This window comes from Schistocerca serialis, chromosome 4 (assembly GCF_023864345.2).
Source record: "Schistocerca serialis cubense isolate TAMUIC-IGC-003099 chromosome 4, iqSchSeri2.2, whole genome shotgun sequence".
Lineage (NCBI taxonomy): Eukaryota > Metazoa > Arthropoda > Insecta > Orthoptera > Acrididae > Schistocerca > Schistocerca serialis.
Genome location: NC_064641.1, coordinates 780,502,419 through 780,516,642, shown reverse-complemented (window position 1 = coordinate 780,516,642; position 14,224 = coordinate 780,502,419). Strand labels below are relative to the sequence as shown.

At 43.1% G+C, this 14,224-nt stretch overlaps 1 protein-coding gene across 1 annotated transcript in view; it reads left to right on the top strand.

Annotated features, from left to right (window-relative positions):
* LOC126474763 (GTP-binding protein Rhes) overlaps positions 1 to 7,125 on the top strand; it is a 626,634-nt gene extending 619,509 nt beyond the window's left edge. Inside the window, exon 4 of the mRNA XM_050102240.1 lies at positions 6,633 to 7,125. Coding sequence (XP_049958197.1) covers positions 6,633 to 7,125 — 493 coding nt within the window. The remainder of the gene's footprint in view (positions 1 to 6,632) is intronic.
* The last annotated feature ends 7,099 nt before the right edge of the window (positions 7,126 to 14,224 follow it).

Genomic DNA, 14,224 nt, shown 5'->3' with positions numbered 1-14,224 from the left:
AACCAGGGCATTAAACTCATTGATAAGGAAAAGAAGTATCTGTCACGAAATTCTGAAAAACTAGCGTTACTATAACTATTATACGAGAACCGTATGTATTCAGCCACAAACATTTTCGCGGGACTTGTGACCTCACTGTTTTGTCCCATAACCCCTCAATCAACCCATCAAACGAAAACATTAATCAAAACATTTAACATTCAATATTAGCAAGCATGAAAAACTTACCTCAAGGCACATCTATTACCATGGTCATAATTCACAAGTTAGCAGACTGTGACCGTGGTAAAACAGATCTCCACTACTTTGTCCGTGAAACAGTAATTCGCCAAAGAGTGATCATATTCTGTAGGTATTTATTTCAAAGATAACTTCTTTCTTTATATGAAAGAAAAATATACATCATAGAGCCAAAAGTAGTACTTTCGAGAGCAGGTGATTCAACTCTGTTCATTAATAATAACAATACAAAGCTATTACAATTTTCACTGGAGTCATGGCATCTACATAAACTCAGGACCATTCGTTGAAGTGATAAGAAGGTACCTTGGTCAATAATTCCTTATGAAATGTGTTCAGGACAAACTAGTGTAAGACTTAACAAGAACAAGCCGCCTGATGTACCTGTACACATGAAGACAATGAACGATTTTTAAAAAAATGAATGTCCCCAATAAAACCTCTACGTCTTGAATATCATTTTAAGAATTCGGCCTTAGAACCAGAAGTATCATTGGCCCTAGCACCGACAGTTTGGTTTCCATAGTGCGGCTATTGTTTACGCAAATGGATCCAAGAATGAAGATGGCGCAGGCAATGCATTTGGAACAATGAACGCAATATCCTATAAGTTTTAAACTAACGAGGTACTACACAACCATCAGCTAGAACCAAAACCTCGGAAAAAAATTAATTATTCTGTAGCATACAGGATAGCAGACGTATTTAGACAACCCCAAAACAATAAACGGCAGTTCAGAATGTATGTATCAATGGCTACTGTAGGATAAAAGGAAACGAAATTGCAGTTAGTGTCGCCAAACAGATAATATGTGACGACGCAGAAAGCAATATTACAGTACTGGCTTGACTTTCTACAAAAACACAAACAACTAAGAAGACATGAATGGAGCAAGTAATTGTCAGATTCCACGAAAACAACAGGCAACATTATGCCACTATATCACCAGCAATACTAAGCAAACCTAGGTGCACGAAGAGCTGTTATGGAAGAATTCAGACAGCGTATATACTGCATTCATGCTATTGAGTCACAACTTTGTGAATGTGGAATTACGAAGGATGTGAACCACTTGTTCTTTGTTTGCGGCAGTTGAGAACAACAATCTGTAACACTGTTTTGGCGTCTGGCAGCGTTAAAATGTTCTCTTTCAGCATCTGCGCTGACTCTCCTAGCGACAAGGACTACAGGGTATACAAGGAAGTCTCTCTCTACGGTGTGCAGAGAAGTTAAACATGTTATTTAGAGATGTGCAGTCAGAGGAAATATGCAATGAATTACTGTTAAAATAAAGTAGAAGAAAGTTGCAAATTTTAATTTGTCTGTTAATTTACGCGAGTTAATACAGGAACTAAAGCTGACCCATTTAGGATCTATGCAGCATCTGTGTTGATAGTGCTGCTATTAGCAATGCAAATCTATTAACTATTTAGGTATGTGGTGTATAGCTTACATTACAGTTTTATCACAATTTTGCTCTTTTTTTAACTGATTTAACGCAGTAGCACATTACGTCTAATTCTGAATTTTCGACCTAGTTATATTTCTCCACGTAATTCAACAAAAATGGTACATACGACCTACTTAAACCAGCTAAAAAACATACTAAGAAGTTTCAAGAATTAAGTATTAAAGGTTAGAAATTGTATATTGATGACTCTGTGGGAAGAGGCCTAAAAGCAAATAAAAACTTTTATTCATTCAATCTTCGTACACCCATATTTAAACTGGATGAAGATGGGACACAGCTAGTATAATTTTTATTAAAAATGAAATTCCTCCAGCTGTACTTAAGATTCTTTATTTACTTCGCTACTAGTTTCGACGTTGCGTCAACGCCATCTTCAGGCCTGTACACTTTGATGAAATCAGTTGTGTGGGGCTCAGTCTAGAAGTTCGCGGTGAGACCAACACGTGTCCCACGTGCTACCAAAGCCAAAAGTTACCTACTGTATTTTGTATGTAAAAAATAAGTCGCTGAATACATTTCTGAATTTACATTGCTGAATTTACATATTTATTCCAATTACGTATGAAGAAATATTTTGACACAAGTTCAATGCCGGTCAGTAATGACCGTCTTCAGATCTGAGTATACACAGTTTTCTATTCATAGGGAGTCAGCATATGTAAACATGGTGCGATCAAAGCTTCGTCGTATTTATAAGTAATACAAATACCACACACACACACACACACACACACACACAGTTGTAGTGGACTTGTTGACTCTATGAAGCATCTTATTAGGTCTGAAGAATGCGATTATTGACTAGAATTATGTAAAAAAAAAAGGATTGTGATCTATAACTGGAATAAATACGTAAATACCTTCCTGGATCACCGTGGATTTTTTTCTCGACCGTGTCGCAACTCATTGAATACAAGGCAAAATGTGTTAAAATTAGTAATTCATCTGCGCTCTTGTAAATTTTATTTCAAATCTATTTCAATATTTCTCCTCATATGGCTTTCCACATATCAAATGATTATATCAGAAACATAGCTAACGCTTACTGTTCTAATAAAAGCATTATATTATCGTAGAAGAGCTTATTTTCCTTCAGTAGTTAGTAGACTTTAGCCAGTACTTCATTCACAGATCTGATTGCTTCCAAGCTTCCCTTCACAGCTGACTTTCATAAAACTTTGCCACTGACACCATTTTTCATAAGTACACTGTGGGATGTTCCACCCTACCTTCATTCTTTTATACTTTTTTCAATTATATTTTAAAATATTATGCTGATATTTTTAAGTATTATTGTGAACAATACATTACGGTATTTTCTTGAACAATAGCTTACAGAGCTACAAAAACATAGCAGAGGCTCTTCCCACTCCCGGGAGAACATAAACACTGCGCAGAAACAATCAACTAGCCAACAACGGGAGGGACCTCTGATTCTGCCAGAGCTACTGAGCTCATTAAAACAACTTTGCCGTTTCTACGACCTTACGGAAGGAAGTTACCATCCATTGAAATAGTTTAGGTTAGGCATGGTGGTTCTCACTGAAACAGCCGCCTTTCGGTTATATCGGTTTCTTTCCACGCCATTTTAAACTGACTGTTAAAACCGCTCAAAATAACTGGTTTCGGAAACCATCGATTTTTCGGTTTTTTATGCCTATTATTTCCTGTAATAAACGCAGAAATCGAACGAAGATTGAAAAAAAACTGACTCAGTTTCAAGATGAATGGAATCAAAATATTAAATTAAATAGGTAAATAGAAAAACCCTTAGTCCATCCACCTTCCGCTGCTTTTCTCGAGAAGCGATAAGTGGTGGAATTGTACAAAAAGTCGCCAATATTCTCATACTGATTCTATTTTTTTGAAACTCTGCTCAAAAATCATGCTGTAATCGGAGATCATACCTCCATTTGAGTCTGTGCTAAAGGGTAAAAACTAAAGTTGAAGAACTCTGTATTTCGAGTTAATTTGTCCGTTTTTAAGTGCTACAACCGATAAAGGTATATTATGCGGGTTCAGGTAGCAGATCGGCTACCGTATACTCTGACTGAATTGTTGTTAAGTATTTAATTTATTAGTGTTACCATAATCTCCTTTCTGTTTTATTCTTTCATAGAAATGGAAGACAAATCTTTAATTTTTTAAGGCAAGTTTAGCGCTGTACTTCATTGCTACGTCACTTGGTAAAAGCATTTCGAGGCTAGGATTGATGCCATTCTGCAATACAACAGATGTCCAGCGATGGTAGCGAAAAATTGCCTTATAGACCAGGTGTGGGAGAGTCTTGCACATTGAGTGTACACGCGTATCTTAAGCCACGACTCTTGGCAAAAAGGACATTAGTTTCTCAGTAATGCTTTACCAATTCTAATGCCATGTGATCGGTTATGTCGACATTGTAATTGAAATACCGCTAGTCACTCGTCAGATTTTTTACTATAACGCAGTATTTCAAACCAATGCAAATTTTACGAATAAAAATTACTCATTTTAAAAAAACGCTTATTTAAAAACTAAAAATTTTACCTGTGACTGATTGATATTTCACTTTTTCACTCGGCCATTAGTGAAAAATAAAAAACATCTGCTATAACCGAGACAAAACAAATTCATTTCATAAATAATGCACACTAAGTTTTTTTAATTACTCGTTTATTTTTTCAGTATCTCTTTACAGTCCTTCAGTATAGTTTCCCTGCTTCCCTATGACGGAATCCTAACGTCTCGGAAGCTCTGTTATTTCATCCGGACCATCACTTCTGTTCATTTTTCCAATGGCTCGGGTAACAGTGATAGAAAGGTCTTTCAAAGAGAGATAACGACCCCCACCCATAGGTTTTTTTCAACTTCGCGAACAAGTGGTAGCCTGGGGACTCATGTCCGAGCTTTAGGGAGGATGTGGTAGCGCTTCCCGTCCGTATTCACGCAATTTTTGGACAGCAAAATTGCCGATATGCGGGCTGGCATTGTGGATATTGAGTGGCCCAGCCTCGAGAAACTGATGTCGGGTTTTGTGCATTTTTCTGCGCAGGATTTGCGTGAAGTTACGATAATACACTGCTGAGACACTTATTCTACTTGGGACTGTATCTGTCATGATGCTCCCTTGGTATTCATAAACAAGTCACCATTTGCTTGATTTAATTGAGCGCGTCGAAATTTTTTTGGGCGTGTAGGCTCTGAAGCTCTTCACTAATTGGACAGTGATTTCAACTGCGGTTCAAAGTCTCTAATCCAGGTTTTATGAGCAGCGACAGTTCGACACAAGAATCCTTGGCCTTCATGGTAGAATCGTTGTCTGAGCAAGTGGGACCCATCTTGGGGAAATGTTTCTTTTCTTCAACTCGTTTATCAGAATGCTGATGATGGGAAAATTCCTCAGAAGTCTGTGCGATCTTCTTCAAGAGCATCTGCCAAAACTTTCACACTTCGTTCATCTGTTGAAGTTTTTGGTCTTCTGGGTCTTGGATTATCGTCTATGTTCATGCGACCACCACGAAAACGATTAATCCTACGTCAAACTCTATTACGGTCTACTGTAAACTCACCACAAACGTCACTTGACGAACTGTGGATTTCTGTCGGGTTTTTGCAGCGTAAAGTTTCCATCTTGATGTACGACCTCTAGCCTTGAACAGTCGCAGTATCCGAAACCCCTACTGGGTCCGTTTCTACCTCTTGCCAATTTTGTGTTACAGTACACAGGGACAAAACAAAAATATGTGCTTCTTCTTCAAGCTACCAACTACATATGACGTAATTTTAATTGTTGTTGCATGAAACAAGCCACAGTATTACCGACCTGTGCTTTCTTTCTTTTTGCCGCTTACGCCATAGTCCCGCAGCGATCGCAGGGTCGGTGTGGCTAGAATGCATTTGGCATGGTTAGCTTTAGGGGTGGCCGGATACCCTTCGTGCCGCCACCCCGTACCCCCAGGGATGGAATCAGTGTCTGCATCTAAAGTAAATCGATTTCCAGGCTGGCTGGCACACCGACCCTTGTCGTTATTCCACCGGGCGGATTCGATCCGGGGCCGGCGCGCCTACCCGAGTCCAGGAAGCAGCGGGTACTCGCCGCACTAGCAGTGGGGTCTCTTTACGGCACTGGCAGTGCGTCGCGGCCCAAACCCCTCCCACTCCTTTTTTCATGTCCCCTGTTGGGTCACAGCACTAAGTGTGCAGAGATCATAACACAAAACTCCCATTGTCCGATGTAAGAAAGACAAAGAAACCTCTTCTCTGAGTAGAAACTGAACACTGATAAAACTTAACAATTCTTCTTGAATCACACAAATACTTTGGAAGTCGAACAGGAGTAATTCTGAACGAAATGTTTTGAAAAAAACTCTTCGTGTAACATAGAAGTTTCGGAAGCAAGGTAATAGCAAATAATAATAAGAACACAAGTGACTTTTAATTTTGTTCTGTTCGTTCTCGTTCAAGGTGTTGTAGTGGGCCCACATATTTAACCGACACCCATTCTTTCAAAAATGATGTTTAGCATGTTGCCGTAGTGCTTCTGGTGGTTGCGATACTGCTCGGCTACCCCTACCCTGGCGGGTTATTACCTGTACATTATTTACGAAATGTCCCTCGAACCGAAAAATGCCGGTAATTCATAACTAAAAAATGGCTCTGAGCACTATGGGACTTAACATCTATGGTCATCAGTCCCCTAGAACTTAGAACTACTTAAACCTAACTAACCTAAGGACATCACACAACACCCAGTCATCACGAGGCAGAGAAAATCCCTGACCCCGCCGGGAATCGAACCCGGTAATTCATAACTAAAATACTGGTATCGGTTTTAACTGGTCAGTTTTTTGCATCCCTGGTTCAGATTTCTATGCACTTTTTCGCTGTGACTGTGCAAGATTGCAGGAGTGACGTGGGGCAAACCGCTCGTGTCGGCAGGACGGTGACGGTGGAGGAGGCGACGGCGTACGCCAACACCCAGGACGACTGCTGCGTGTTCGTGGAGACGTCGGCGAAGCGCAACATCCGCGTGGACGACCTGTTCTACGAGCTGTTCCTGGCGGCCGGGCTGCCGCTGGAGATGGCGCCCAACCACCACCGCCGGCTGCACCCCAGCTTCGGCAGCCCGTGCGCGCTGCCGCCGCCCGCGCCGCAGCACCGCTCCAAGAAGTGCTCGCTGTCCATCAAGCGGCGCCTCAGCGACGCGTGCGGCGTCGTGGCGCCCAACGTGCGCCGGCCCTCCATCCGGACCGACCTCATGATCATGCGCACCAAGACCTGCTCGCTGGGCAGCAGCGGCGGCGGCGGCGGCAGCCGCGACGCGGGGCTCGCCGGCTCGGGGGGCGCGTCGCGGCTCGCCGCGCTCGTGCGCCGGAGCGTCGGCATCGGCGCCGCCACCGGCGACGACGTCGGCCGCTGCGTCGTCCAGTGACGGCCCGAGCGCCGACCACCACCCCGCGCCGCCGGCCGGAGGCGCCGGGCCGCCTCCCCTGGCTGCCGCGGGCTCGTCCACCGACCTCGCGTGCCACCTTTCTTCGCTGGAACTCCCAGACAGTCTCCGAAGAGATGACGACTCTCGTGTTACTGGTGAAAAATTCAGATACTGAGCCTGTTCCTTTTTTTATTTCCTCGATAAATTCTGCGTGTGTCGTGGGCTCAGACGTTTCATTCCTGAGGGGCCTCAGTTCTTCTGAGGCTGTACCTTGAGACGGAACCACCTGCAGGCGCAGAGAGTCTGCCAACAGTCAAGCAGACCTTCAACACTCTGAGGCTACCTCCTAGAAAACTAGCGAAGCAAATAAAATCGCCTTGTTAGTGGGTCACACCCACTGGAGGTCACTGATCAAAAGTTACAAAACCGCCGGCAACTGACAGGTATCGTTGCTGAACGTACCGTAAATATAAACCCGACACGTAAGTTGGCCAGACCTATCAAGTGTTGAGCCCAAGTTACCTCACATTCATCTACTTCACGTGCCACATTTCATGTCTGGAGTTCGCTGAGAGTCTTCAACAGAATAATGATCACAATGTTACTTGCGAAAATTTAAAAACTGTGCACTTTTTCAATTTCTCAGGACACTCTGCACGTGTCGTGAGCTGAATATTATTATTTATGAGGGGCCTTAGTTTTTCTGAGGCTGTCTGTACCTGGAGACGAAACCAGAAACCACCTGTAGGCACAGAGAGTCTACCAAAAGTCAAACAGACCTTCAACAGTCACTTCTGAGGCTACCTCCTGGAAAACTAGCGAAACGAATAAAATCGCCTTGTTAATGGGTCACACCCCGTGCGGGACACTGCTCAGAAGTTACAAAACTGCCCACAACTGACAGGTGTCTGTGTTGCATGTACAATGAATATCGACCCAACATCTAAGTTGGCTAGACCTATCAGCTGTTGAGCCCAAGTTACCACACATTCATCTACTTCACGTGCCACATTTCATGTCTGGAGTTTGTTGAGAGTCTCCAACAGAATAATGATCACCATGTTACTTGCGAAAATTCAAAAACTGCGCACTTTTTCAATTGCTCAGGACATTCTGCACGTGTCGTGAGCTGAACATTATTATTTATGAGGGGCTTAGTTTGTCTGGGACCGTACATAGAGACGAAACAACGTGTGGGCACAGAGATTAGTCGACAGTCAAACAGTTCTTCAGCAGTCACCTCTGAGGCTACGTCCTCGAAAACGACAAAAATAAAAAAAAATCACCCTGTTCATGAGTCACACCGCGTGAAGACCACTGGTCAGAACTTACAGAACCTTTCACGACTGACAGGTCTCTGTGTTGCCTGTACAAACAATGTGGACCCAACATGTAAATTGGTAAGACCCGTCAACTGTTGAGCCCAAGTTACCTTACGTTCATCAACTTCAAACCTTCAAATGTGTGTGAAACCTTATGGGACTTAACTGCTAAGGTCATCAGTCACTAAGCTCACACACTAGTTAACCTAAATTATCCTAAGGACAAACACACACACTCATGCCCGAGGGAGGACTCGAACCTCCGCCGGGACCAGCCGCACAGTCCATGGCTGCAGCGCCCCGGACCGCTCGGCTAATCCCGCGCGGCCATCAACTTCACGTGCTATGTTTCATACACACAGTTCGCAGAGAGTCTCCGACGGAATAATGATTACCATATTACTCGCCAAAATTCAGTAACACGAAATTTTTTATTTCCTCAGTTCATTCTGCATATTTTGTGAACCGAGCATTTTCATTCCTGCGGGTCCTTGTTTGCAAGGGGCTGTTCTTAGAAGCGAAACCTCTTGTGATCACTGAGGTCAAACTGCCTGTCAGCAGTCAACTCTGAGGCACCCCCCTCGAAATCCAGCAAAGAAAGAAAATCACTCTGTTATTGGGTCGCACCTCCAGTAGGAAATTAGTCAGAAGTAACGAAAGTGCCACCCAATGTCCACGGACTGTCGGATCTCTGTGTGACGTCTGTACAATGAGGATGAACTCAGCATCAAATCTGACCAGACTTGTCCACTGTTGAGCTAAAGTTCATCAACCTCATGTGCCACATTTCATCGACAGAGATCGCGGACTGTCTCCAACGAAACAATGATCATCATATTACTGATGAAAATTCAGGAATTCCGTACATTTTTTTTAATTTCCTCTGTACACTTTGAATGTGTCCATACTTGGACAGTATCTCTGGCGCCTAACCTCTGTAGCCACAGAGAGTCAACCATCAATCGACAATCAGTCTGTCGGCTGACAACTCTGAGGCTACCTGGTATCTAGCATAAAAAAATCACCATATCAGTACGTCGGACACTCAGATGGGGAAGGCTTTCAGCCATTGATCAGAGGTAATAAAACCTCCAACCAGTGCCCTCCGACCAAAGGAAGCTCTGCACAGTCTTTTCTATCTGTGTGGAACCGAGGTCGGCGGTTCGCCAGATCTATCCTCTGTTGAGCCCAGGTTGTCACACCCTCATGAACCTCATGTGTCTCCTTTCTACAGTTGACTTCTCAGTCTCCAGAGAGATAATTATTATTGTGTTACTGGTGAAAATTGGCAAATTGTGAACTACATTTCCTTTATTCTCAAGATACAGTCTGCATGCACAACAAATTGGTCGTTTTATTTTCTGAGGGTCCTCAATTTCTCTGCAACTGTACTTAAGGACGTAACTATCTGTAAGTCGTAGAAATTCTACCGTCTGTTGACAGTCTAACATTATGACAGCAGTCAAATCCGACGAAATCTACCTCAGAAAATTAGCCTCATTAATGGGTTCCATTCTCTACGGGTCTCTGACCAGAAGTAATAAAACCGCCGACCGGTTCCGATGGTCAGAAGGAATCTTTGCCCGTGCAGTGAGTGTGGGCCATGCGAAGTTTCCCGTTCGAGCTGAAAGCGGTTCTGTTATGCACTGTGAGTGTTGAAAGGCACAGGCTGTCACAGGAATTACTATATAGCCTAGTCATCCCCGACCACTACCCATTTAGGACGATTAGGGAAGAACCAGTCCACTAACTCCATGCTGAAGATATCACTCGGAAACCGAACATGTCGATGACAATATCAACAGAAAGAACACACGATTGTGGCTAGAAAATGGTATGTCACAAGACATTTAAATAACGGCGTCTTGGAGTCACAAAAGCCGCTGCAATGAATATTTATGCACAGACTACTAGTTCTGATCAAGCGGCCATCTTCATGTCACGGCTTAACACCACATCAAGTTTATGGAAGATTCTTGGTGTGAAGTTCTGTACATAATTGGTTTTTGTTGCAGCATATTTTACGCACTCGTCTCTAGTTTGCAGCTAAAAGACAAAATATATCTGATGCCAAGGAACCTTCCATAAACTTCAAGTACTGTTAACCCGTGATTTGAAGATTGGGCTGACCACAAGTGTTTGTCTGTTGCTAAATGCACAGTGCAGTAGCTTTTGGTGGCCCCATGATGCCGTTCCGTAAACACACTTGTGTGTAAAACTTAAGGACGAAAGTGACGTTCGCCTGATATGTCACTGCCGAGCTCGATGAAACTTGGACCATACATAGAAACAAATGCTGCAGTGTAGCACATAAGGTAAGTGTAAGAAACATGCAATGGGACGAACAGAAGTGACTCTTTTTATCCACAGACAAGAATTAAACTGAAGTCACCACGATGTGTGACGATCCCATGGGCATTAAAAAAGCGAGACAGGATTCTAAGTAGGGTACGTGATCACCATAGACGGCAGAGCACGCTTTGTAAAGTGCTGCCATGCCGGCCGCAATGTTGGTAAGTAGTTCTTGTCGTCGGGTGTTCCATTTCTCCATCAGCGCAATTGACAACTGTTGGATGGTCGTTGCTGCATGTGGATGTGCTGCAATAATCCCACAATGCATGATGGGATTTAAGTCGGAGGAATGGACAGTCCAGTCCATTGACCGAATATCCTCTCGTTCCAAGAGCTACCCAACCTCCACTGTTCGATGCGGTCGAGGACTGCATCCATAAAAATGAAGTCAGGACCGACATCACCCCTGAAAATATGCACATTGTGATGGAGTACAGTGTGACAATAATGCTGATTGGTAAGTGTGCTGTGTTCAAAGATTTGGAGGTCAGTACGCCCATAACATTATGCCTCACCACATCCTAACACCAGGACCGCCAAAGAAATCATGTTCGTCAGTGCTCGTCGTAACCTCATATGGTGAGAGGTGGGAATGTGTAATGCACCCAGAAATATTGTCGAACATGATCTTCTTGGTGGCCCAACTATTGTGTTCCACTGACGTGCTGACAACCCGATAATTGAACACGGCACACTCACCGGTCAAAGTTATTGTGATACTGTACTGCTTCGCCACGTGCCTCTTTTCAAGCATGCGTTCGGCCCTGACTTCGTTTTTTATGGATGATCGCATCTAACAGGGCAGGTGGATGAACTCTTGGACTCTTGGAACGAGAGGATATTCCACGAATGCGAATGTACCGGCCTGCCCGTTCGCCAACTTAACAGGGAAGTGCAGAGGAGACTTATTGCTGCCAAGTTCACATGCACTAAGGACCATCCATCAGTTGTCACCAGCGTTGGTGGAGGAAGGAACGCATTACCACAAGAACAACTTGCCAACCTTGCGCCAGCATGGTATCAAGTTGGAGAGCCTACATTACCGTCAGTGGTGATCGCACACCCTATTAAGACCCATGTCCTGCCTTTGCAGTGTCCATCGGTGTCACTTCAATAAAATTATTCTCTTTCAATAAAAGTATCATTTCTGTTCGTCTGATTGCGTCTTCCTATTATTTACCCTCTCACCGAAGTTAAGCGCTGTCGGGCTGGGCTACCACTTGGATGGGTGACCATTCGGTCTGCCAAGCGCTGTTGGCAAGTGGGATGCGCTCAGCCCTTGTGAGGCAAACTGAGGAGCTTCTTGATTGAGAAGTAGCGGCTCCGGTCTCGGAAACTGACATACGGCAGGGAGAGCGGTGTGCTGACCACATGCCCTTCCATATCCACATCCAGTGATGCCTATGGGCAGAGGATGACACGGCGGCCGGTCGCTACCGTTGGGCCTTCATGGCCTGTTCGGGAGGAGTTTAGTTTTAGTTACTTTCTGTACTACACTGTAGCATTTCTTTCTTTCTTTGGTTTGATCAAGCTTGTTCCTTGGCAGTGGCATGTATGCGAAAGTTACTTTCCGCTTTAACTTTTGTACACAGTGTACATTGAAACTATGCAACACGGGCCACAGAAAACAGTTTGAATTAGCAACTATCTGGCATCGCTACTGCTATGTAACGTAGCATCGAATGGCACTTCTTTTTTTCTGTAACAATTTACTGTCCGATCCAAAATGAGAGTGTTAATACTCGTAAGCTTTTAATAAATACTGCGCTAGAGCCAGAAACAAGGAAAATAAATGGATTAAGCTAATTAGCACGGAGTGATTACATCCGAAGAAAGAAAGTGTTAAATTACACTATAAAACCAGCAGTATCAGGTACGACATAATAAATGTGGCGACCAATAATACTTCATTCGCTATAATTAGAGGTGAACAACATAATACCTGACGTTAATGCTCAAATTACATTCATCTGCAGTGAAATCATCGAAATAAAACCGTGGAAATAAACATCCACTCAGTGAAAATTCGCTGTGCCAGCTAACTGTATTACTTGTGCTGTGAATGGCACCGAGCCCTTTGTTTCCGATAAATGCAGCCGCTAATAAAGCGTCTGTAACGCGGTAAAGCCAGAAAACATGGTGCTGTTCGTAACATTTCTTAACACAGGGGCAGATAATAAATTATTTCCCATGTTCTAGCGAGAACTACACGTACAACCTTCCGGGTTGTTTAATGGACACTTTCAACGCACACAGATCCTTTCGCTTTTTTCCCTTTTTTCCCCAAGTGGTTTCTTTCTCACAGTTAAGTGCTAAGTTCAAATCTCCTCATTAGAGTTGCTTTTTTCGCAGCTACAATTGAGCTTTCAACTCGTGCGAAACGTTCTTACTACCCGTGAATGAGTGCATGGATTGAGTATACAACGTCAGCTTTCTGAACATGCCAGTGCTTTATTATCCCTGATAGGGTACTTGGTACCAGACGAGATAGTGAGTGTCATACGCTGAGTCTAATGCATCGGTGTGCGCGTCCCTGAATATTCCGCATCGGACACAAAGTGCTTGTCTAACACTAGACGCCTACTTCGGCTGTCACATATGTCATATCTTTCCTATACTTCACCAAACCCCTCAGTTTCTCTCTCTCTTCCTTTTCATCCTATTCCCTCGCATCAATCGCTACAGTTTAAATCTGCCTTCCTATAAATGATCTCTATTATTTCTGTCATCAGACATTAATGTAAATAATTAATATTTTTGTGTTGAAGCTAATACCGCTGTCGCGCCTACTTCTACTACTATTTCTAAGCGTTAGCTTCTATACTAAGTAAAATACAATAAGGAATGTAATGATAAAGTACGAAGAATACCTTAATAGGTGTGAAGGAGGCTATATGGACCTAATCTTGTCAGAAAAAATATATGCATAAATAAATGTACAAAAATAAATACGATTGTGTCAGGGAAATTTTCTGTCTTGGTTTCCGTACTGTACCACAGGTATCACTGTGAATCGTACTTTCTGTATGCGGAATCTCCTGAGATATCACCAACAAATCTTCTATTTTTTTCTTAAGCCAAGTAAACAGTCTCTTTATAATAAGATTACCTTTACACCCGACAAAATAGTGATAAGTGTGTACAGATATTCAGTAACAGACATTGCTGGAAACAGAGAGTTAAAAGTCATTTAAACCAACACTGAGAACCTTACAACTACTGCCAACTGAGGTAACCATACATTTATAAAAGCAGTTTCTCTGCCCACAATTTTTGCAGTCAGCACAACGAAAGCAAATTGTTGTTCCAGTTGCAGTGATAACCAGGAATGTGTAGTTTGTTCGTCACTCGTGAACAGTGCTGAGACGAAGGCATTAAATCTACACCAGATTGCTTGTCACAATAACATGCTGTTAAATTACTTA